At 41.9% G+C, this 25,966-nt stretch overlaps 1 protein-coding gene across 1 annotated transcript; it reads left to right on the top strand.

Moving 5' to 3' along the window:
- The first annotated feature begins 3,081 nt into the window (after positions 1 to 3,081).
- On the top strand, positions 3,082 to 25,760 carry ENTHD1 (ENTH domain containing 1). Its single transcript, XM_063428098.1, has 4 exons — positions 3,082 to 3,430; positions 12,391 to 12,540; positions 25,324 to 25,427; positions 25,746 to 25,760. The coding sequence occupies exons 1-4, from the start codon at positions 3,082 to 3,084 to the stop codon at positions 25,758 to 25,760; spliced, it is 618 nt and encodes a 205-aa protein (XP_063284168.1).
- The last annotated feature ends 206 nt before the right edge of the window (positions 25,761 to 25,966 follow it).

The following is a 25,966-nucleotide window of genomic DNA, read 5'->3' as shown; positions in this document are numbered from 1 at the left end:
CGCGTTCATCCTCCATTACGAGCTCAGCTTCCCCGCCTCAGGATGCGTGCGTACCTCCGCCCACTTCTACGTCATCACGCAAACGCCCATCTGGCAAAAACATCCTGTTAGGATTTAATACTTTTTACCTGTTAGTATTTCATGAATTTTCCAATTCAGATTCAGGGTTAAACCTTATCCCTCAAACAGCCTATTCCTTAGGTTAATAGTGTGGTAATTAAAATAACAGAGACTCTAAGGAATACATTTAAAGTGACACTGTAGTCACCGGAACAGCTTAATGTAGTGGTTCTGGTGACTAGAAGACTAGCACCCTGGTGGGACCCAGGTAAGAGTGCAAACTGTTGCAAAGCGATTTGCCTAATTACTGGAAAATGGGCCAAGGTACTCCTCACATCATAACAATTACAGTGTTTGGCTAAAAGTGTTGATATCATTATGATAACATTATGCAGTGATTTAAATTCCAGTAAGATTTTATTGGCTGAGTAGGAAAAAATTTAGTTTAAAAAACCAAGTTAAAATATTCTTCTTTGTGCTCCCACAATTTAAGAAAAAGTGTTACTATTTATGTCAAGCGGAGCTTCATGAAAGCTTGTTGGTTTTGACAGTGTTTTACCAGCTACTGTTGATGCAAGAGATATATTAAAAACCATGACAAAATGACTCAGTACACCTCATGTGGGTGTCATATAATGATGGTGTAGAGCATGCTCCTTAATTAACTAATTGGCCAATTCACATCAATACAGCACATTTTCAAATATCAAGAGGGAAATAGATCCTCCTGCTAAATCCACATATCAAAAAATGTAGGCACATTACCCTGCAGGGTTATGCATGTTTATATTCTGTTAACGTATTAATGCAAAAAGGAGCCGTGTTAGCATTAGGTTGAGATGTCAATATATGTTTTATCCCCTCTCTCTGAGACGTTCCTCCAGGCTATTTCATCTCAATGTATATTAACCCCTTAAGACCGCAGCCAAATGTACAAGTTGTGAACAGAACAAAACGTAAACAAAACCTGGCATTTGCGCTATATGTCTGTCCAACCGTAATTCACCTCTTTCATATTAAATGCACCCCCCCTTATTATATATCATTTTATTCAGGGGAAACATGGCTTTCATTTAACATCAACTATTTAGGTATAAAACACAATTTAATATGAATAAAATATTGAAAAATAGGAAAAAATAAGAATTTTTAAAAAATGTTTAGTTCTACGTGAAATTCCAACTGTGACTGTCATAATACAGTTTGCTTATACTGCAATAAAATACACATATTTGTATTCAGCGATGTCTCACGTGTAAAACAGTAACCCCTATATATAGGTTTTATGGTGTTTTGGAAAGTTACAGGGTCAAATATAGCATGTTACACTTCACTTTTTTCACATTGAAATTCACCAGATTGGTTACGTTGCCTTTGAGACTGTATGGTAGCCCAGGTATGAGAATTACCCCCATGATGGCATACCATTTGCAATAGTAGACAACCCAAGGTATTGCAAATGGGGTATGCCAAGTCTTTTTTAGTAGCCACTTGGTCACAAACACTAGCCAAAGTGAACGTTAATATTTGTTTGTGTGTGAAAAATGCAAATAACTAATTTGAACGCCAATTTTGGCCAGTGTTTGTGACTAAGTGGCTACTATAAAAGACTGAACATACCCCATTTGCAATACCTTGGGTTGTCTACTTTTGCAAATGGTATGCCAGCATGGGGGTAATTCTTATTCCTGGGCTACCATACGGTCTCAAAGGTAACATAACCAATCTGGCGAATTTCATTGTGAAAAAACTGAAACGCAAGCCTTATATTTGACTATGTAACTTTTGAAAACACCATAAAACCTGTACATAAGGGGTACTGTTATACTCAGGAGACTTTGCTGAACACAAATATTTGTGTTTCAAAACAGTAAAAAGTATTCGAGCAATAAGATCGTCAGTGTAAGTGCCGTTTATGTGTGAAAAATGCATAAAACGTCACTTTTACTGACGATATCATCGTTGTAATACTTTTTACGGTTTTGAAACACAAATATTTGTGTTCAGCGATGTCTCCCGAGTAAAACAGTACCACCCATGTACAAGTTTTATGGTGTCATGGAAAGTTATAGGGTTAAATATAGTGCTAGAAAATTAAATTCCCTATACTTTCGGCCTGGGTTGTCAGGCAGGTCCTGCAAATTGTAATTAATAAAAGGACCTAATTATGTTAAATTATTATATAAATATATGTGTAAAATTATTTTATATATATATATATATATATATATATCATTTTTTAAAATTATTTTTATTTATATATATATATGTATACATATAGTGATATATACATATATACTTATGTATATAGATATATATATTATTTCGTTCTACGTGTATTTTGATATCAATATATATATATATCTATATTATTATCAAAATACAGTTAGAATGAAATTACACACATATATATATTTTTATTATTGTTTTATTTTTATTTTTTAACGTATTTACATAATTTTTTATTATATATAAATATATATATAATTATATATTTAATCAATATCCTTCTACGTGTATTTTGATATTAATATATATATAATTATATATTAATATTTAAATACACTTTGTGTATGTGTAAATGTGTGTGTGTGTGTGTGTATATATATATATCCAACATATTTACAGAAATGTTTTCTGATTGTGACCTGGCCCTAGTAGACTAGCGTTAAAAAAAGATAATACTAGGGCAAGTAAATTTAATTAAAGTTTCATTGGTTAATACAATTGCATTAACTAACAGAAGAGCAAAATTCATCTATATAGAATTGCCAGCAAATATATAGACTTTTCATTGAATCTATTGAAGGATATGGTCTCTCCCTTCACAAGTCAATCAATTTTTGGCATATATAAATAATAGTGCTCATTTCTCTATCCAGGCGTTTCATCACCTTTCATGTTATTGTGTTACCTTCCATAATTATCTACTGAAATATATATTTTAATTTGTATTTTACAGTTTATATGGAAATTGGAGCAACATTGTGAATCAATCAATTGTGAAGAGATATTTGCTTTATGGCATTTTGTAGGAAACTGAAGAACTTTGTGAGACGCTATTCAAATGCAGTGGTTAAAGTTAGAGAAGCCACATCGAATGATCCCTGGGGACCTTCAGGAACTCTGTTGTGGGAAATAGCAAACATGACTTACCAAACTGAGTCATTGCCAGAGATCATGCAAATGTTGTGGCAGCGAATGAATGACAATGGAAAAAACTGGCGGCATGTCTACAAATCTCTAACACTTCTTGATTTCTTAATCAAGAATGGGTCCAAACGACTCATTAAGCATTGCTACGAAAATATATATTTCATTTATCTTTTGAAAGATTTTAAATACATTGATGAAGCTGGAAGAGATCAAGGTAAATAAAAATCCTAAATACTGTTCATTTTTTTATTTTCATTTTTTTAAAATAGAATTATCAGACTATGAAGGAAAGGATTGCAGAATAAAGAAATGAATATGGAGAAAAAATGGCAATGATCTTAGCTGCATGAGATTCAGTAAAACATAAGTCTGTGTATCACTCGACTCTATAGAATATTATAACATTTAATATTTTGAAATTGCAAAAATAAGTTGCAAAATATTGATACATAATATCTAAAACACAATTAATGACTTTATTTATTTTACTATGGCACAACAGTTTCGACAACAGAGAAATACGTCCTAAGCACTCCCCCGGTTTCTAGAAACATGAGAGGTGGATCACTTAAAATTGAACTTTTATTTCTTCTGATAAAAGGTATCTTTTGTTCCATACCTAGAGGAAATAAAACATGTAAGGTAGAATTAATATATTTGTCATAGGTTACAGTAACCGCTCTTGAAAGCAGAGGTGTGCTGAGGATGGATTTTTGGTTTATTTTTGCTACAAAATTACTATGGTGTGTGGCTGCTAGCTCCCTGTGCTCCCTTGGCTAGTTCCGGTGAATTGTTTCCGCTTAAATCCATTTAGCTGTGTAGAAAAAGGAACGCACTACCAAGCATACATTTCCCAGCAGAAGTACTTCCACAATATGGAATGGTTGCGAATCACAAAAGACCACCATTTTCCAACAAAATATTTGTACATCAGAATTGCTGTGGTATCCTCATAATAATGTATACAAAATGCTGTGGATACCAGACTTTCAGAGTTTGGAGATACTTTGATATTTGTTCACCAACAATATGTGTAAGAATGATCTCCCGGTATATACATATGTAAAGAATTTACAAGGGGATAAAATGGTGTGGGGACATTATATGCTTTGGTGATTGTCTGAAGTATTAGAGATAATAAAGCAAGATACATGCTCTAGTAATTTCCCGCATGGATTATTGTAACCCTCTCCTAATTGGTCTTCCCAAAAGCCTTGTTGCCCCGCTACAGTCATCAATGAATGCTGCCACCAGACTGATTTTCCTCTCTAGTCAGTCCTCTCACACCTCACACCTCTGTCAGTCCTTACATTGGCTGTGTAGGTATGCCCCTTCTCGGTCTCTCCGCTCTGCCTGTGACCTTCTTCTGTCCGCTACTCGCACCCATATGGCTGACTCACGCTTGCAGGACTTCTCGTGGGCGTCTCCCTTCCTATGGAATAGCCCACCTACCGCCATCAGACTCTCCCCTAGTCTTCAATCATTTAAGAAGTGCCATAAAACCCATCTCTTTATGAACGCTTATGGCCTCCCAGAGTAACCTCTACCTCATGTCACGGCACAACCAGAGCCCTCCAGACAGCTCCAGGGCGTGACCCCCCTTTAAGAGACCTGGCTGGGTTTGAACGCACAGCTCCAGCATCCCAGTCAAGTTCTCTGCCATGATATCCACCAAGGGGCTTTAGTATTGTTTGTATTATTCTGCTTTCTGATCCCTTGCCTGGATTAAGCAGTGCTGACCCACCTGCAGCCTTTTTCCAATTGGGGTCAGCTGCACCTAATTAGCAGGCTGTAAAAGCCAGCCCTGCCTGAAACCTAGGATCTGGTCATTTTGCCTGTTTGGTTTTTCCTGCCGGATCTTTGCTTCACTACTGACTGATTTCCTGGACTCTGACCTCTGCCTGATTTACTGACTTTGTTACTCCGCTGCCAACCCTGACTTCTGCTTCTCATCTGACCCTGCCTTTGGATTTCCCCTTAATCTGTGCTGCGCTTCTGTTTTTTGCCTCCTCCCTTTGCCATCTTCTGCAACTGGGCTCCAACTCCTGTTAAACTGTTACATAAGTCCCCAGGTGACTGTTACACCTCTGTCTCTTGCGCTCTCCTAAAGGGCAGCACTTTACTCACTCCTCCAGCTCTGCTTCACTCCCACCTTGTTTGATTTCTATATCCTTTCCTATTGTGTTTTATACACCCACGTTCTATAGACTGTAAGCTTGTTTGAGCAGGGTCCTCTTCAACCTATCGTTCCTGTAAGTTTTCTTGTAATTGTCCTATTTATAGTTAAATTATCCCTCTCATAATATTGTAAAGTGCTCCGAAATCTGTTGGCGCTATATAAATGGCAATATTGGCAATAATAGTGAAGAAGACAAGTCGTCTTCTGTTTTTTTTAGTGTTTATTTATTTATTAAAATTTTATTTGGGTAAAAAAGGCCCCCAGTATCAAGGCAATCAAATCATTTGATAATGACCCTGTAGGGTTGAAATGTTGATGTTTCTGGGCATGTATTAGTAATGTTTTATTGACATTTGAAGTCCTTTGAGTGATGCCGATTTTTTTATATATATATATATATATATATATATATATATATATATATATATATAACAAAATAGTAGAAAATAGCACTCCAAGGACTTCAAAAAATATGGTGAAAAAATAACTTGGCTTTTATTCAGCAACTGCCACAAAGTATCAACGTTTCAGTTCTTGTGCAGAACTTTCGTCATCCTGATGCTTTTGGCCTCTGTGAAAAGCAAGTTGAATTTGTCAGTTGAGGAATGTGTTGAGAAATTTGTGTGTTGAGGAATGAGCTTAGCGTGATAAGTTTCTAGTAGGAGTAATATGAAAGTTTTTGTTTACGTATGGCCTTTATCTTAGCGCTTTGGGATATTTAATTTGGACAGTCTATTTTGCTTCTTGCAGGTTGTGGCGTGTTTAAAGGATCACTATAGGGTCAGGAACACACACATGTATTCCTGACCCTATAGTGTTAAAACCACCATCTAGCCCCCCCTGGGCCCCTCATGCCTCCATAAATATAACACAATCTTACTGTATTCAAGCCCGAAGCTGTAACTCTGCATGCTGTTTGCCTCAGAAAAAAACAAACTGTCTGCTGACATCAAAAGTGGTGGCCTGATCCAATCACAATCAGGGCCAGATTAAGAGCCCAGTGGGCCTGTTGCTGACAATTATGATGGGCCTAATTACAAAATTTTATCGACCAAAAACACTAAAACATTCCTACCTCTCAAGCGTCATGTATCTGATGGAGATGGTGCTGGATGCAGCTATTCGAAAACACATACCCTATGCTAATCTCATGCTTTCATCTTTCAAGTAAATCCATACCTCCTAACAGCAGTGTCCAATAAAGCAGGAAGTCTATGGACAGGGTAAAAGGGTGGGCCACTGATGCAAATCACATTACAAGAACTGCCGGAAGGGGCGAGCATACCCAAAAAGGGGGCATGTCTGTGTCCCCATGTCTCCCAGTCCCCTAGTGTCTGCGTCCCCAGTTCCAGGACCCTAGGGGACATTGAGAGACATTGGGACACTGGGATCAGGGCCGGACTGGCCCACCGGGATACCGGGAAATTTCCTGGTGGGCCGTCGGCACCTGGGGCCGGGGAGACAATTCGGTGACCTGCTGGTGGCCGCTGGGGGAGCAGGCTGTCCTGTCTCTGCTCCCCCGCCCTTGCGCGCTAGAAAGAGACCGGGGCCGGAATATGCCGTCATATTCCGGCCCTGGTCTCATTAAGCTGCGCGCGAGGGCTGCGAAGCAGAGACAGAACAGCCTGCTCCCCCAGCGGCCACCAGAAGAGCTTCCCCTGCGGCCGCCATTCAAGTTCTCCATGCGGCCGCAGGTCACCGAATTGTCTCCCCGTCCCCAGGTGCCGACGGCCCACCGGGAAATTTCCCGGTATCCCGGTGGGCCAGTCCGGCCCTGATCCCAATGTCTCTCAATGTCCCCTAGTGTTCTCCATGCGGCCGCGAGCACACATATCTGTCTGCCCACCCACAGGTAGCAAAAAGTATGTCTGTCAGTGTGTCATGTGTGTGTGTCATGTGTGTGTCTGTGTCACGGTGTGTCTGTATCATGGTGTATGTGTGTCTGTGTCACGGTGTGTCTCTGTCATGGTGGGTGTGTGTGTGTGTGTGTCGGTCGGTGTCATGGTATGTCTGTCATGGTGTGTGTTTGTGTTAGTCATGGTGTCTGTGTGTGTTTTTAGAAATAGTGTTTTACTTACCTTTTTTTTTTCCAACGTCTTGCTGGTCTCCCCTCGACTGGCCCTGCCTCTATGACTGAGATCATAAAGCTTGATGATCTCAGCCAATCCGCACTGACACAGAAAGCTCCTCTAGTGACCGTCTGAGTGTCTGTCACTAGAGGTGTCACTAGGAAGCAATGTAAACACTGCCTTTTCTCTGAAAAGTCAGTGTTTACATTCAAAAGCCGACAGGGACAGGCTATAGACACCAGAACCACTAAATTAAGCTGTGTGTGTGTGTGCCTGCTAGTGAGTGAGCTTGTGTTTTTATGTCAATGAGCTTATGTATATTAGTGAGATTGTTTGTCTATGAGGCTGTGTATCAATGAGCTTGTGTGTGTCAGTGAGATTTTCTGTGTCTGCATGTGAGTATGCTTACTGTATAATTAAATGTTTTACTCTGAAACTGGGAGACCTGGGGACACTGGGTGACTTTGAGACATGAGGGGGCACTGGGAGACATGGGGCACTGGGAGACATGGGGCACTGAGACACTGTGATACATAGGGGACACTGTGATATATTGGGGACACTGGAGACTTGATAAAAACCTGGCTACAGGTCAAAACGTTGCGGTGTCCAATAAATCTGCTTAAATCTATCACAGTGAGTGCCTGAGATTTTTTTCTTTTATACTAGGGGGCACTGAGACACTTGGGGGACACTGGGAGACATGGGGCACTGAGACACTGTGATACATAGGGGACATTGTGATACATAGGGGACACTGGAGACTTGATAAAGACCTGGGTACAGGTTGAAACGTTGTGGTGTCCAATAAACCTGCTTAAATCTATCACAGGAAGAGCCTGACTTTTTTATTTTATGCTAGGGGACACTGAGACACTGGGAGACATTTGGGCACTGGGAGACTAGAAGGCTTTGGGAGACTAGGAAACACGGACACTGGCACACTATGGACACTGAGAGACACCAGGGACACATGGGGACACTGAGATACTAGGGACACTGGCTGGGAGACATGGGGACACTGGGAGTGCCCCATGTCTCCTAGGTCTAAAGGTCGAACAGTGTCTCAATGTCCCCATGTCACCCAGTGTCTCCTAGTGTTTGTATTCCCATGTCTCCCAGTGTCCCTTAGAGTCTCTGTCCCCATTTCTCCCAGTGTCCCCATGACACTAGGGGACACTGTGAGACATGGGAACACTGTGAGACATGGGAACACTGAGAGACTAGGGGACACTGAGAGACTAAGGGACTCAGAGACACCAGGGACAATGGGAGACATGGGGACACTGGCTGGGAGACATGGGGACACTGAGAGACCAGGGGACACTGAGCGACTAGGGGCCACTGTGTCCCCAAGTCTCTTAGTGTCCTAATGTCTTAGTGTCCCCAAGTCTCTCACCGTCCCCATGTCTCAATGTTTCCCCTAGTATCTTAGTGTCCTCAGGTCTCCAAGTGCCCCCTAGTGTCTCAGTATCACCAAGTGCCCCTATATCTCTCACAGTTCCCCTAGTGTCTGTGTCCCCAGGTCTCCCAGTGCCCCCTAGTGTCTCAGTGTTCCCAAGTGTCCCTATGTCTCCCAGTGTCCCCTAGTATCTCAGTGTCCCCATGTCTCACTGTGTCCACATGTCTCAGTGTCCCCTAGTGTCTCCAAGTGTCCTATAGTGCTTGTGTCCCCATGTCTCCCTGCAGCTTTCCCCCCCATCCCACACTTACCTGAGCTGTTAACTGTCTCTGCAGGCTCAGAGCTGCTGTCTGGACTCTCTGTGCAGAGCTGCTCCCCGCGGATCAGTGAGTAGAGCAGGGAGGGAGATGCTGTAACTTCTTATCTCTGCCTCTCTCCACGCACACAGCGACCCCTACTGGCTGACGCTGGTGTTGCAGAATAATCTCTGTTTATACTTAGACTGACATTTGTATTACCGGTATTACTGCATTACCGACACTGGCTAGGCAGCCTCAAATACTTGAGAAATACTTCTGAGAAATATCTGGCAACCCTAAGTAAGAAATACCTGAGAAATACCTGGCAACCCTAAGAGTAGTGTGTGTAAAAAAATAAAATAAAATAAGTGTTTTTTATTTTTTAAATCAATGGGCCTATTCCATGGGCTTGGGCCTGGAGCTACAGTTCCATCAGCCCCTATGTTAATCCGGCCCTGATCACAATGCTTCCCCATAGGATTGGTTGAGACTGACAAGGAGGCAGATCAGGGGCAGAGCCAGCATGATTCAAACACAGCCCTGGCCAATCAGCATCTCCTTATAGAGATGAATCAATGAATTTCTATGAGGAAAGTTCAGTGTCTGCATGCAGGGGGAGGAGATAATGAATGTTTGGGTGCATTTTAGGCAGCCATGACCCAGGAAGGATCTCAGCTATTACAGCTATCAGAGGAGTGGCCAGTGAAGTTATCACTAGGCTGTAATGTAAACACTGCATTTTCTCTGAAAAGACAGTGTTTACAGCAAAAAGCCTGAAGCTAATGATTCTACTCACCAGAACAAATTCAATAAGCTGTAGTTGTTCTGGTGACTATAGTGTCCTTATAATTAGAAGGACTCTCATTTATGGACTTCATAGTGGGTCCAAATTGATGGATGGTGTTTCATTTGTATTTAAAAATTGAGTTAGGTGGCTGCGATTCTGTTCTACTTTTAGAGTGCCATCCAATAGTTATTCATGAAGCTTCCATGCACAGGTTTTAGGTCTGTGCATGTATCAGATGAATGTGAGAGAAAAGGGGGCATGATATTTCCATGTTATTTTGGCAGTCATAGAACCATAAAGTAGATTGAGGGGCTCATGGTGCATAAAAAAATTGTTAAAATGCGAGTAGGCATTAGAAGGGGTGATTAAAAAGTCTAATCCCTATCTGTAGTGTTGACGGTTCTCCAACAGTCTATTAATTGATGCTCTAGGAGAAGGGCTCAAAATCCTCTCCAACAGTTTCCTGGGAGATGTGACTTTCTTGTGGATGTATTTACGAGTGGATCTAGCGGTAGGTTGAAGTAACCTCCCACTACTAGGGTGTCATCACTAAAGAACTTTAGTTCTCTCAGAATTCTTAGAAAGGGCTTTTGTCCTCTGTTAGGTTAGATAGCAATTCGCAAAAGTGAACATGATGTCACATGTTTTCCCTTTCAAAAAGAAGTATCTACCCTCAGGGTGTGCAAGTTCCTCAGTAAGAACAAAGGGGATATGTGATGCAAGTACAATAGCTACCCCTTGTGTAAAGACTTCTGGATTATGAGCAAAAAACCCCAAGGGTTAGTGGCAGTTAGAGAAGCGTGATGCTCTTTGGCCTTAAAGTAGGTTTCTTGGAAAAAGGCAATAGCTTCCCTCTGCATTTTATATCTCATAGAGCCTTCGCTCTCTTATTTGGGGAGAACAGGCCCTTTGCATTAATGGATACTATGATCAACTCCTGTGCGTCCATGTGGAGGAAAATGGGTAGTGAATGAGGAGTATAAGTGAAGAAAGAAGATAGAGCAAGAAACAAGGAAAACTGTAGGGGAACCATGCCCAAAGACCCTGTACCAGGAGACCAGATGTCATGCTTCTGAGCAGGTCAGAGAGGAGACTTATGCTGGGCTTGACTTCAGGTAGTTTATTTGAGTTATTAGACATGGTTTAGACAAAGGTAACAATAAGAATAAAAGGATATAAAGAGAAAAGGAATAATAAAGATAAATAGAGTAGTAGAAGAAGAAAAACAAGTTTAGGCATTATGCCCCAAAGCAGGTTTAAAGGAGAAAGGGAAACTTATCAGTGAAATAATAGGTAACAAGTAAACATATTAGACAATAATAAGCAGCATAATAAAGGAATAATGGAATTCAGGTTGGTTCTAAGTTAAGGTGGACAGTCTCTTTAGTTTGGAGGACTACCCTATATGGGATTCAGGGTTTTCCAGGAGAGTTGCAATTAATATGATGGTTAGTAAAGTTCAAGCAGGTTAGATCCAAAGCAAATAAGGAATATTAGAAAACAAAGTCCAGTTTGAATTAAATCAGGATGTTTGGATGATTCAGGATTGATTAAAGGAAATCAGAGTTAAGCAGATTATCGGGAATCAGTTTGAGCCAGGAACAGATGTTTTTCTGTATCAGACCATAAACAAGTTTCAGTAGGAGCCAGGAGCAGAACACAACTTCTCTCATTGTAAAGGCAACCCCTTTTAGTTGGGTTTGGCCTTTTATAGCAGACTTGGACCATCATGCTATGCAGGCGAGAGAGACTGAGGTGACTAGTGGCTAGGGAGGCCACTAGTGGTGAGAAACTGGTATTGGTGAAAAATAAAACAAAAGAAAATAAACATTATTTGAGTTGTCAGGATAGGATCCTGACACCAGTAATAGGGCTTCTAAGAAACTGATCAAGGAAATGTAGACACAGTCCCACTGTGAACTGTGGTCGGAAGCAAATGCCGGAATGTTGTCTGTGTCCTCTAGCTATCCTCTGTTCTATTAAAAAAGGGGTGTTGAGGAGATATTGCATTTTAAGTATGTCTATATGGATTACTGCTGCCAAAGTTTTCACTCCTAGAGATGGTCTCCATCCCCCTTCTTCCTCCCGAATTCCTCATATGGCACAACAGAGAATAGGTTTAATGGGAGAAGGAGACTGTCCCTCAGTGCTAGAATTAGGTAACTGTTTTACAGTGTTTTTAACCCTTTCACACATGGTTAAAGGGGCACTATAATGTTAGGAAGATTTGTATTTATAATGCTATAGTGTTCCTTTAAGGAAAATCTCTTTAAGGATTTGCCTTGTAATGATTGGTTCTTCTTCTCTCCCTTTCTCTCACTCATTAAGCATTGTATGCCAAGTCCCATTCTAATTAATCTTTATTGTAGTAGAAATGTATAGTATTTGTAAAATGATTATTAGATTTGTAAACAATTAAGTACTCCTTTTTTCTATAGGCATTCATGTGCAAAGAAAGTCAAGAATAATTATGGACTTTTTGTTGACTAAAGAGAAATTACATTTGGAGCGTGAAAAAGCTGAAACAATGAGAATGAGAATGTTGCAAATCTTTTCATTTGGCAGTCAAGATAGTCAATGGGACGCAGGTCAGCTATAAATGCATATAATTGTTTTGAAAGGGGCACACCAAAGTGGATCTACTTTAGATAAAGATTATAGATAAAGATCCAAAAACATGGTCTAAGAGAGATTCACAAGAATTAGAAGACATGAGTTTATATTCTTGATCTACAAATATATTAAAATCAGACGATTTAAGTCACTTGTCCAGAACATTTTTTTTCCTCATGAGAATGTTGGTCTGCTTTCACCCATATGCTGATTATGGCTTCTCCTAGCCATTGTCAGTAAAGTAGCCTTACATCCCTTTAGAAGTTGTGAGCACACATGATGCACAACTTTGCTACTTTATATTTGCAGGGACAACAAGAATGTCAATTTTAGCAAAAAAAAAAGTGAAGCGGTCAGCAAAAAAAATAATAATGACCTCAACCTGTAGGCCCTATAATAATTTAATTTCATTGCATTGATTATAGTGCCTGGAGTCCCCTAGCACTGCCCCTCCATTCAGTGTTAAACCATTTTCGTTTTAAAGGAACACTTTAGTGTTAGGAATAAAGATATATTGTTTTTCCTATCACTATGTGTAGTGTACCTCAGCCCCCGCGGCAACCACCCCTGCATTGTAAAGGGTTGAAAAACCTTTTAATTACTTGTCCTATTCCAACTCCGAAATCCCTCTGCACTAAGTCGCTGTCAGTGGCACCCTCTTCGACAGGGGTGCCCGGCCGCCATATAATGCATCGCCGTAGCAGCATTGAAGAGGCCCTAACAGCATGGGTCACCGAATGGCAATGAATTTACAGTGGGCCCGGTCAGCGCTGAGGCGCTTTAACAATGCGACCAGGCCCCCTCGGATGATGTCAGATGCTGGAAGGAAGTGACTGCCCTTGTCATTTCCTACCAGCAATCACCAAGAGCTACGCGAGAAGAGGAGGGAGTCAGAGTGGGAACTCTGACGCCCATCAGCTGGAGCCAACCAGTGGACCCCAGGGAAGTCACTCTCCTGCACCTAAAGGTTAGGAAACAGGAGAGTGACTAAAACATTTAGCATGTGTGTGTGCCTGTTTCTGTATGGATGTCTCTGTATGAGTGTGTGTATGTATGTGTCGGTATGTATGTGTTTGTATGTATGTTTGTGTCTGTATGTGTGTGTGTTTTATATGTATGTGTCGGTGTGTGTGTGTCTGTGTTTGTATGTGTTTCTGTATGTATGTGTGTGATGCTACTGATCAGATCAGAGATGAGACTAAAACTGGGGTTAATTTCAGGGTCTTTATTTTTTATCTTGGACATGATTTGTCTTGAAAACAATAAAAATAGCAAGACTTTTAGGAACAGAGAATAATATAGAAAAGCCAGTCGCTGCTTCCTAGTACCTCCGAGTACTTCCAAGACACTCCACCAGACACCATAACCACCATAGTCCCCACAGCCAGCGTTGGTTGAGGTCTCGTTGTCCTTCACCCACCCTGGACCCAAGACAGGCATCCAGCTTCCATTGGGTAGACCTCTCCTGCTCCAGAGAGTATAGCAGGATAGCTCTTACAAGAGCTAGTGATTATAATCCAAGGGAGTATAATGAGTATAGTGTAACGGATCGCCTGGCACCCCGACTGGGTACCTCCGTTAATGGATGCTCCTAGCGTTTCCTGAGGACTCCAAGCACTGCAGCAGACACCACAACCACCGAATCAGAGAAGCGTATAAATCCTCTCAAGCATATGAATGCTGTAGACCAGGGGTAGGCAACCTTTTAGCAGCACTGTGCCAAAATATGATTGTGATGTCCTGTAGCGTGCCGGTCCTATTTCTTTAAATTGAGGTGTGTATGTTGCCATATTCTGCTTGTGTTATTTATACTGCATTTGCTTTGTATCATTGTATTTGTGCGTATATGAGCTATTATATTGTATATGTTCATTAATAGTTTGTGGTATCATGTATAATACCTATGAATTTGGGCTGTGTATGGGGGCTGTTTGTGGAATTGTGTGTGGATGGATATGTCACATTGTGTATTTGGTAGTGTGTGTATGTGTGGGGCTGTTTGGGGTATTGCATGTGAGAGGCTGTATGTGGGGTTGTGTGCATGTATGTGGATTGTTGGTGGTGTTGTGTTTGTGCAGACTGTGTGTGTGTTTGTATTATTTGAATGAGGGGAGGGTTATTCTGCAGCTCTGAGGCTTCCATGGGTTTTAGTGGGGACCAGGCTGGCCAGGTACAGCTCAAGGACAGAAGCTGCAACAGGAGGCTGTGGGCTGCTCTACTTCAGTGTGGATTCCTATTCACAAGTGCTGGGAGGAAGTGATCTGAGATCACTTCCTCTGCGTGCTGCAATGCATAAATGGAGGATTGTCCTTCACCACCTTTTCATATTAACAGATATTTGAAGTTTCACTGGGACTCCTGACAGGCCAGAGCCTGTTTGGCTCTTGTACCCTTGAGTGCCGTGCAAAGGCACCTCGAGTGCCGTGCATGGCACTAGTGCCGTAGGTTGCCTACCCCTGCTGTAGACAGTTGAATAGGAAACCATACGAATAGGTTTACACTCCTAGCAGTCAAACTGGAACAGCATACAATAAATCCTCCCCCAATAATGAGACGACACTTCACTTTGAGGGTTAAGCAGGAACTGAGGCTGGCACTCCCAGCCTGGTTTTTATTACGGTTGTGCACATACAGGACACACCCAGGGGGAGGCATAAAAAACCCAATCAAGTAACAGTACAACCCACACATCCCCTCCCCTCAGATAAGCAGTTAACATAATTATTACATACAGTAAAAATACAGTTTCCACACATACTCTGTAACTTTAAAACCATACATCACATTCACATAAAAATACATATCCACAATCAATCCATTCAGGGGAACAACATATTAAAACATGGCATGAATCAGACCAGGGGTTCAAAAGTTAGTAAAATTATCTTTTGTTCCCCCTGGCTGGCAGTATTTTAATCTGGCTCAAACAGTAAAAGTAAAACATCCCCACAATGCATTCTGGCTTCCTCCCTTTTGCCCTAGAGATAATTGGAGAAGTAATCCAATTATCTCCCAGGTCAAAGACAAAACTCCAGTACACATGTGGGGACCTAAATACAGGATTATGTTTTAAAATATATAAAGTCCCTTTTATTACACCAAACACAGACATGTTACATATCCCCAGATAGCTCAGGTCTGGGTGCACATTATTAGGTGAATGGCACCCAGACCACACGAATACAGTTTAATCGCCATGGAGCTAAAGTCTTTCCCATAGTCTTTCATTATATGAATAGGCTCCCTGGCATAGCTATCTGGGGTATCACCGCTCACACAGGGCAAGTACCGAATGGCCCCACTGTATTTAAAGGGCCAGAATGAGTGACATGCACTCTGTTAGGGCCGAATACTGTTTTTAAATGGCCCAATCTCCCAGGGACCATAATCACATGGCAGGAGGCGAGCAAGCAGTCCCCTCCAGGAAACTGGGGCAGACTCTGGTGCAGGGTCCAGTCCGCTACATATAGCAATCCTCAGAGTGAATATAGCTGTTCCCTCCACACATGAGACGAGGCTCTATGTTGAGGGCAAAGAGGAACTCATTTAATGGCAGCCACAACTGGCCTTATATGCAGGTCCCCATGCAAGGGGTTTACTCTAGCATATTCTAGGGGCATTCCCCACTGGATCTGAGAGGGGACTATGACAAAGTACACACTGTAATTACATTGGCTCTCAGGTCCAGGACACTCCCACACAAAACAGGATAATCCCTCTCCTGTGCCTGAGAGATAATTGAGTCAGGAACTGTACTTAACTCAAATATCTCCAGGCACAGAAAACATAAATGTTAACAACACCCCAAAAGTACCCCCAAAACACATGGAAACCCCACAAAAGTAACATCCCTTGATAGCCCCGATCTGGGGGACCAACATATCCAAAATTTACCCAGATCGGTTCAGGGGTTTGGGATTTCCATGAAAGTCATAATTTTGACTGACCGTGCACATGGTTCTATGCCTAAAACAGTTCCAGGGAATTAGGGCTTATGGTCAGCCTCTTTTTCTGAAGTACATAATTCACATGAACAGAGCCTTTTAAAGTGCATTGGGCAAGGTATATTGCAGGGCCCATAGTCCTGAGACAGGAGGCTGGCAAGCAGGCTCCTCCAGGAGCCCGTGGCGAGGTTCTGTTCGCCACACACATAAAAAACACTCATACGCTCAAAAATATACATACACACACTGTTACACGTACCTAAATTTACAATATTAACTCATTAAGGACAATGGTTTAGATATCATTGCATGATTGACATGACGAAGGTTCTATAAGAGCGTTAAAGCAGAGTATATTAACAAATATGAACCAAGATTTAGGGTCCTCAAAATAAATATATTATAAATATATTCTATTAAAATAGTTTTATCAAAAGAGCTCTCTGTGAGTGCAGAGGAGGCATCTTTCCAAATGTTTTATGCAATCAGTGGGCACTTTCCCAACAGGAGCATGTAGGCAGCCAGCACTGAGATAGGTTCAAGCACAGTATTACAGGAAAAACCATGCAAGTAGAAGTTACAAGAGGAGGAAGTCATAAAGTAGCAATAGGGTTACATGTTTTTTATACACAGACCCTCTACCCTTGATAGAAGTAAGCTTTGTTCAAAGTACAGTTCAATAGTTGCAGAATTTATTAGTTATGGAGCAAGTAACTTAATTCCTTTCTCCTCTCTCTTGCATCATTACGCAGCTCTGTGTGTGCTGGGAGAAAGGGAAGTTTAATAACTAAATCCCAACACATCTGCTGCACATGGAACAGCTCTCTCTGGTTTCCAGGTGTGTGGAATAAGTCCTGAGGACCATTTATGCCGGGACAGGAGCCCAAAACTTGGGACAGTTCTGGCAAAAATGAGACGACTGACAACTGTGCACATTTCACAACAATGTGCAGCAAACCTATGCACCTTTTACCATCCTGCATCTTTAGGGCTTCTCATACCTCACAAAAATCCAGGAGTTGGTAGGACAGCCATTATCTGAAAACTCTGCACCACCATTCCAGAAGCAGGATACAAGATCAGCAACATTCAATCAACCAGGCCTTATATAACAAAAGTGTCCCATTTGGCCTTTTAAAATATGGAGAGCTATATCACTCTTGGACTGCTCCTACCTATTACACACTGCTCTAGACACAGTGCTTATCTGCTCACCCTGATGCAGTTCTCGCTTATTACATTTTCACACTAATGCAGTCTTCACTTGCTACGTACTCACTGTGACATAATTTTATTGCATATTCACCCGGGAGCAATTGTCATTTATTGAGAACTCATATAGATGCTTACTACTGACTGTCAGTGGTGGAACTAACATAGAGTGCAAGCTGGTGCAAGCTTTTGTTTTTTTGGGGGTCCCCCCCCATTGCAAGGATGGGCAAAAGGTGCCCATCTGTTGTAAAACTCCCACTATGCTTTGCTGGGGATCTACCATTTGCACACCCTTGCAGCTTTGTATTTAGCACTGAATAGTCGTTGTGTGTTTGAATCTAAGCATGTTTTTGTAAAGAGTATGTGTAGCGAAAGAAGGGGTGTGTTTTAATGTAGTATTGACGTTTGAATGCAGCGGTGGTGTTTCAATGCACATGTGCATATACATTGCTACACATATACAAACTCTGACACACATGCAGATACACAGACACACAGATACATACACCGACACAGGTAGAAACACTGGCATTTTCAAATTTACAGACACATAGATACACATGCTAACACACATGCAGATAAACAGACACACAACTACAAGCACTGACACTTACAGATATATAGACACAAAGATACACATATTCAGATATACAGACACAGATACAAACACTGATACACATGCAGATAGACATACAGATACACACATGTAGATACACATATATACACACTGACGTACATGTGAATACACAGAAACACATACAGGCACACACACAGATACAAACACAGATACAAACCACAGATATAGGTACTGGCATATATGCAAATATACAGAAACACACACTGACAAGCAGATACAAACACTGAAACACATGCTGATCAAAAATTACACTTTTGTAGCCATCCTCCAGTTTCCTACCTTTTGAGTGCGGGAGGGTGACTTCCCTGGGGTCAGTTTGCTTGCTGAGGCTGTTGGGAGTCAGAGGTTGGCCGGATCTCTCAGTTCTCTTCTCTTTCTCTCTGCCCTCTTCTCCTGCTCTCCCTCCCGTGTGACTCGGACTCTTTTAGATGCGAGGGAGGGACAGGCTCTCACTTCCTCCTAAAGGGGCCGGTAGCGTTGTTAAAACCCTGCAGTGCGCATCCGAGCCGCTAATGATACATGCCATCGGGTGGCCCTAAGTGCATGGGCCATCCGATAGGTCTCTTCTGCTTGCACAGGTGGTGGTTCTGCTGCTGCTCACTGAATCATTTCTTGATTACTACACACTCACTGAATCAAGCCTTACTATAGTTCACTGAGGTAGTTCTCACTTATTGCAAACTAATTATGATGCAGTTTTCACCAAATGTTTAATGCCCATAACACTGCATACTCACACTCTGTTCTCATTCACTTAAACCTTCACTAATACTCGCAGTTCTTATTTCTACACTGCATACTTAGCATAACATATTTCTCATTTACTGCATACTATGAGGAAGCCATTCCGATTTATTGCATACTCACAGTGACACAGTTTTCTAATTTCCTACACCTGACCTACTTCTTATGGCATGCTGTCACCTGTGCAGTTTTCGCATGCATTGCTGTCTCCCTTACTCTTTTTTTTTCTCTGCTGCTCTTCTAGTGTTGATTTCCGGCAGACAGCATGGTGTATGGTGGTTTTGTGCACTCATTCCCATGCAGCAACGCCCTCCTAATTGAACTGGAATAGGCATCTATTTTTATGTTTTCTGATGGGTTTCATCAAGCATTTCAAAACTAAAATGTCATGTTCCTATCGAGTGATATTTATTTAAACAATTTTAGCTTTCATAATTGTTCAGTTGTAAAAAGTAAAAATGGAGAGAACATATAGTAATCATCTTTTAGCGAGTTGTAAAGGATGATGAGATTGATGAAAAGTCCAATTAAGGAAAGGAACAGTTTCACAAAAGTATAAACATGTAATCAAATAAAAAGGCACAGATTATAGGACTATATTCCCTGCTGATTGAGAGATTTAATTTGGCATTCACAGAGTATACTTTGTGTATGCTTGACGTTATTATAGATGAAACACAATGAAAATATTATTATTTGTAAAGTCCACAGCAATTTAGGTAGAGAAAACTGATTATATCAAACTACTTTCGACTAAGTGCTTACAAGAGCAGAATACCGATTGTTTACAAAATTCTGTGCCTACTTTCAGAACATTAAAGTTGATCCTTCACCTTTGAAAAAATTAAGGCAAATAGTATCTTCTGAAGTTAAATGCAATTAGACAAAAAAAAACTCAAACAGATAATGGGTTTCAAGATATGAATAACTAGTTTACCTCTTCAGTACCAATTGAAATTCATGTATAAAAATTTGTGTTTTGGCTTTCAATTGGAATGCAATGCATAACTAAGTTTAGCCCATTAAGTATCACACACCTTTTTGAATCAAAAATATTAATTTTAAAGAGTAGAGTAAACAAAGTAGGGACAGAAGTGCACTAAATTAAGGTTCACTAATCACTAAAATGCATGTAAATATTTATTAAATGTAGTAAAGTAAATAATAATATTATTATAGAATAAGCCAATGTTACAAGTTATCGTTGGCACAACCTCCAATGTTAACTGTGATGGTAGTCACCATCACTGGGGACTGAAGATGGACACTTTATGTAGGTCCCCAGATTACTCCTATGTTTTAATCACCCTGTGCCCATTATAGGTACAGGGTGTGTAATGTATTTGTTTGTTATGTATTCTTCTCCCCCTCTTTCCTTGTTATTTTCCCAGAAGAGCATTGTCTCATTGTTTCAGAGACCCCTTTCGTCTGCTTTATAGAAGGTTTTAGTGTGTTTTGGGAGTTTTCTTGTACTATGGGAGTAAATTGTGTTAGCATGTCTGTGTGTAAAAGGTATAACAGAAACATAGAAGGGAAGATAATTAGTTTATTATACAATAGCTATTGTGCAATGGATCTTGGTGTCAGGCAGGTAATTCAATTATGGGCTCTTGACCTAATTCTGCCATAGACACCAAGACTCCAAGGAGTGACTTCTATTGTTTAGTTTGATGACCCCCTGTTGTGATTACTCTTATATATACCTGTGTTGTGTTCAATAAAAGCATTTCTTATTCACCCTTCACTAAGTCTCAGCTAGTGTTTGGGTTAGACAACTAAACAGCTACACATTCTGCGGGAGAGCTTAATCACTTTAGCTGTAGCACAGGACCCTGTTCCAGGGTGGGAAACTCTGGATAGCCCCCTGTCAACCAGCGGCGACTGACTCCTCAAGTGCTACGGGTGTCCCAGTTAAAGCTGGAAAGCGTGCTTGACAGAGGTACCGAGCCGGGGTACCAGGTAGTCCATTACATTAACATAAAGTTAAAGTTAGCACACACTTAGCAAACAGGTTATAAAAATAGAGTCCTGTTCTGCAACTAAACTCTCCTGGGGGTATGAACCAGCTGTGGAATGCTTAGTGTCAATCAGTACGTAAAGGGATTCACCCTGCCGCTGGGGAGAGAGACCGACTGTCTCCTCTCTTGGTAGCTCCGGCTGTAGCTGGGGATCTGGGCTGGCCGCCCAGCATCCCTGTAGGGCCGGTGGAGAGACCTCAGTCTCATCTCTACCTGCTGTCTGGAGATCTTCCCAGCTGAAGGGTGGTAAATCCGGTTCTGCCTGTCGGGTAGATTGGAGCCGAATTAAGCTGAGCAGGTGTTGGTAGTTCTGCTCCAGCTCCCACTCCATTGTTACCAGGTGAGTCATGTCTCATCTCACCTCGCTGGCATCAGCCCAAATATGCATGCCCACCCTGTAGTCATAGATGTCCCAGAATCTAGACTCCTCTGTGCTGCCGAAATCAATGTCTTCCTCCAGGGCATCCCAAAGTAGACCAGGGCCATCGAAATTGTCACCTTCGGGCCAGTCGTGCTCGGCCGTCTAGGGGGTCTGCCGCACCATATACCACCATAGGGCCTGGTAGGTGTTGTCTAGCCAAAGCTCCTGCCATACCCGGTACTCGAGCTCCTTCACCCACTCCTCCTGGGGCTGTGCTCCCAAGAGACCCATTCGTATCGCCACACGCTTCTGTAGCCGCTGCTCATCACTGGGGAGACTTACCGTGCCGACGCTGTACGTCCTCCAGGGCCTCGTACCACATCTCCTTTCGAGTAGCATCTCTCCAGTCCAGTATGCCCTCCTCTGATACAGGCCCATCCTGTTGGGCCAAGTGTTGCTGCAACCTCCAGAGAAACTCCTCCTCGTCATGGAACGCTGTCTGAAAACTAGCCGATTCCATACTGCTGTAGCCAGGGGCACTGTACGGATACTAGCCTTGCCCTCAATTAGAGTTCATATGATACCGGTGTCTCCAAGCTGCTTTTCCTCGCTCTAGGATGGCATCCCACCGCTGCCACCACTGTAACAGAACACCTGGCACCCCGACTGGGTACCTTCCATTGACGGATGCTCCTACTGCTTCCCGAGGGCTCCAAGCACTCCACCAGACACCATAACCACGCAGACGCCACGAACCGCCACCGCTTAGTTAGGGTCTCGCCGTCTCCACCCACTATGGACCCAAGACCAGGGCCCAGCTTCCAGTAGGCAGACCTCTCTTAAATCCAGAGAGCAGGAACAGGAACAAGCTCTTACCAGAGCTTAGTGATTATACCCTGGGGAGTATAGTGATTATAGCAATCACCAGAGTGTAGTTCTCCAATCCCCCAAACATGAGCCGAAACTTCATGAAGGTACAAGATGATCTGTTTTATTGAGCACAAAGGCATTTCTTTTATACACATTTTCAGGCCAGAGGCACACCCCCTGGACCTGATGGAACACAGGAACAAAAGGGACACAAACCAATGGGAACACTAATTAACATAGTAACACTCCCACATACACAGTTAAATCCCTCCCCTCTATCCTGGAGATAATTGGCTTAAGTGGCCGTAGGAAACTTAAAAAAAATACATAACTTATATTCCACAGAACTGAACCCCCACATATCCCTAGATAGCTTGGATCTGAGCGCTCAATATATCTGAACAGTGCTCAGATCCCACGAACATAGTCAAATCGCCATGGGGTTCAAGTGTTTATGGCAGTTTCTTTTGACCGACCGCAGCATGGCTTTCCTGCCCAAAACAGTTCCACAGATTTTGGCTGTGCGGCCGGTCTATTTCCCATAGTTGAGTTCCATTCGAAAGCACGAATGGGGAAGTTCATGCCAATAGCCAAAGTCAAAGTGGCGTTCGAATTGTCAAACGCTGTTTGACTCCCGTCGAAGCTTCGAAGTTCTGGAGGTTCTGGAGGAAGTTCAGTGGTGTTTGTGCCGTCGCGTGTCCGATTTGAGTTCCATGAACTCGACGACCAAACACCGCTCAACGCATTCGACTAAACAAGATGGCCACCGCCACGTGTTCGACCATACGAACGCCGACCACCCAGCCATTTGTCAATTAGCTGCGGTTAACCGCAGCTCCTGGGAGGTAAATGAGGGACACACTCCACTTGTGTGTGGTCTGGCTGTTCGGTAGTTTGCTCGTATAAATGAACACCATAGGCACAATCCATTCGGTAGTCCTATAGACTGAACTGGGGAAGAAGACACAAACAAAAGCCTTTTCTCCAGTCTGTATCCCAGTCTAATACATGGGCCATAGTCCTGGGGCCAGAGGCTGGCAACCACGCCCCTCCAAAAACTCGTGGCAAACTCACAGGAAAAGGGGAGTTTATCACAGGGATTATTTATGATGCATTATTTGATTGATAAACACCTTGTATAATACATTTGTTTATTATAACTACCAATGTGTATGGGCATCATATATTATGAGAATGTATTGCTACAAATCTCATTTATCTCCCATATATCAATATGTTAATATTTGACGCTCTACTTTTGTCATACCTACTATATGTCAAAACAAGAAATTCTCCAGGCACTCAAGGTGTTCAAGCCGCCTTGACAAGCTCGACAAAGCCCTCATAGCAGGTCGAAATGTTGCTGTTCAAGTCGTAGGCAGTTTTAACAAGACAGAAAAGAACACTTTGAGTGGCTGGAGAATTTCTTGTTTTGTCTTATCGTTGGGGGATTGCTGGTCCTGTTCCAGACAAACGGGTGGCTGCTGGCATTAGGTGCGGCTTCTATCTTCATTATACCTACTATATGTGTCAAAAATTGTATTTCTCTTTTCAGGACTGCCCAGAGAAATGTTGGCAAGTTTTAAACACCACTTACCCTAGTTATATTCTCCCAGAAATGTGCACACACACATGAACTTGCACAAAGCAACATATTCCCCCACACAAATGTATACTCTACCTACTATGCATCTCAGACACACCAAGATTCACACTTTCAGACACTCACAATTATACGCACTGCCAGACACACACACTCCCAGGCACAGACACCCAATACACTCAAAGGCACACATTTATTGTAAGGCATAGACACCCTTTTGATTGCAATAGAGTAGATTCCTTAAGGTCCAGTGGTGAGCAGGCAGGTTCTCAGATGACCCCTCTTGCATGTCTATGCTGCTTTCTGTGTGCTGGGTATTATGACACTGCAAAGAAATTCTATTCCTCCCAGCTTTGAGTACAGTGTGTACAGAGTTTACAGAAAGCGTGCAATGTACACATGTAAGGAGCCTGATCGGATGGAGGTCTTTAATACAGTTTGATCTGGAAAAATATTTGATATCTCCCCAACTGGACCACATTACTAAAGCATCCTTGGGGCTTTTTGTGTGAGCAGTCCAATTACTGCAGCAATACCCTCCCGATGGTGGCCCTGTCTGTTTGTATGTTACTATTTTAGACCAGTAATGCAAGAGCAAAAAGAGAAGACATGACACATAAGAAAACAATTTCCTGGTGCTGGAACAGCCAAGTTCCTCATGAATGGTATACTAACAGGACTGGGAGGCTTCTGTGGCTTGATAAAGGCTCTGATGTGAGCTGAAACAATACATTATCCGTTAAAGGGACACTATAGTCACCAGAACAACTATAGCCTTATTGTATTTGTTGTGGTGAGTAGAATCATTCCCATCAGGCTTTTTGCAGTAGTCTACATTACAGCCTAGTGATAACTCCTCTGGCCACTCCTCAGATGGCTACTAGAGGTGCTTCCTGGGGCAGTGTTGCACAGTGGGCAGCACTGCCATTCAGTGTCTCCACCCTCTGCATGCAGACACTGAACTTAGCCCTGCATTACGATGTGCCCAGGCACTTCTGGTACACCCCCCGTGCTCACATATCATGACACCTATTAGATGTTATATTCCTGACTATCCAATTTTGCCACAAAATTCACTCAGGATGCCAGAAAAAGGTACTACTCATTTTCCTCCTGTACAAAAATTCATGTTCATTTGGACGGTAAGTTATTATTTCTATTGTCATATATATTACATACATGTGAACTTTGAAGATTAGAAGCCTAACTGCATTTGGGTTCACATAACCAACCACAGTAGCTGGTAATTTAGTTTGACAGTTTGCATTTAGCCAGCAACTAGTGGACATTTACAGGTCTACCATTTCTGTTATAACAAAAACAATGAACACTCACATACGTTAGATGTTTTTCTACTTTTTCTCTACAGCCTCCAGTAATTATCTGGGAACACTACCAGTAACTAAGATTCCAGAGCATGTTCTTCAGGAAGAGAGCATTTCAAGCCATAGTTCTAATGTGGAAAATGTTCAGGTGAAATAAACAATATTCCTTATGCTTGCTAGCCGATTTCTTGTAACTTACTCTAGGTTTTGTAGGAAATGTGTCATACATTCTCACATGTTGATAACATTGTGTATAGAGATCAGGACATATATAATGGAACTTCTGAGTAGTATTTCCAATCAACTGTGGAGAGGAAGAACCATTGGAAAGGGGCAATTATAGTAAAAGTGACACAGCACACCCGAGCACTAACATTTGCATTTGATAGGCATTGGCCTTAAATAAATGTATTTTACTCCACATACAAATCTGTTTAGTTTTGCTTAATTTTTTTTTTTTTTGCAGCTTTCTGCAGCATAACACCTACCACACCTACCACACCTCCCTAAACCAGACATCTTCCTGACTGCAAGTACTTATCTCAGTTGTTAAACGATTAGTGTGAGCTGAGCTTCTGACTTGACTCTGCCCCAAAGCCAATCAATGTATTATGTGCCCTCTTTCTCCTTAGCATTACTTTTAAATACTATACAGAAATAAGAAGACGGTGATGGGCTGTAGGGTGG

Source organism: Pelobates fuscus, chromosome 7 (assembly GCF_036172605.1).
Source record: "Pelobates fuscus isolate aPelFus1 chromosome 7, aPelFus1.pri, whole genome shotgun sequence".
Taxonomy (NCBI): Eukaryota; Metazoa; Chordata; class Amphibia; order Anura; family Pelobatidae; genus Pelobates; species Pelobates fuscus.
The sequence above is the reverse complement of the archived record's forward strand: the minus strand, read 5'-3'. Positions and strand labels throughout refer to the sequence as shown.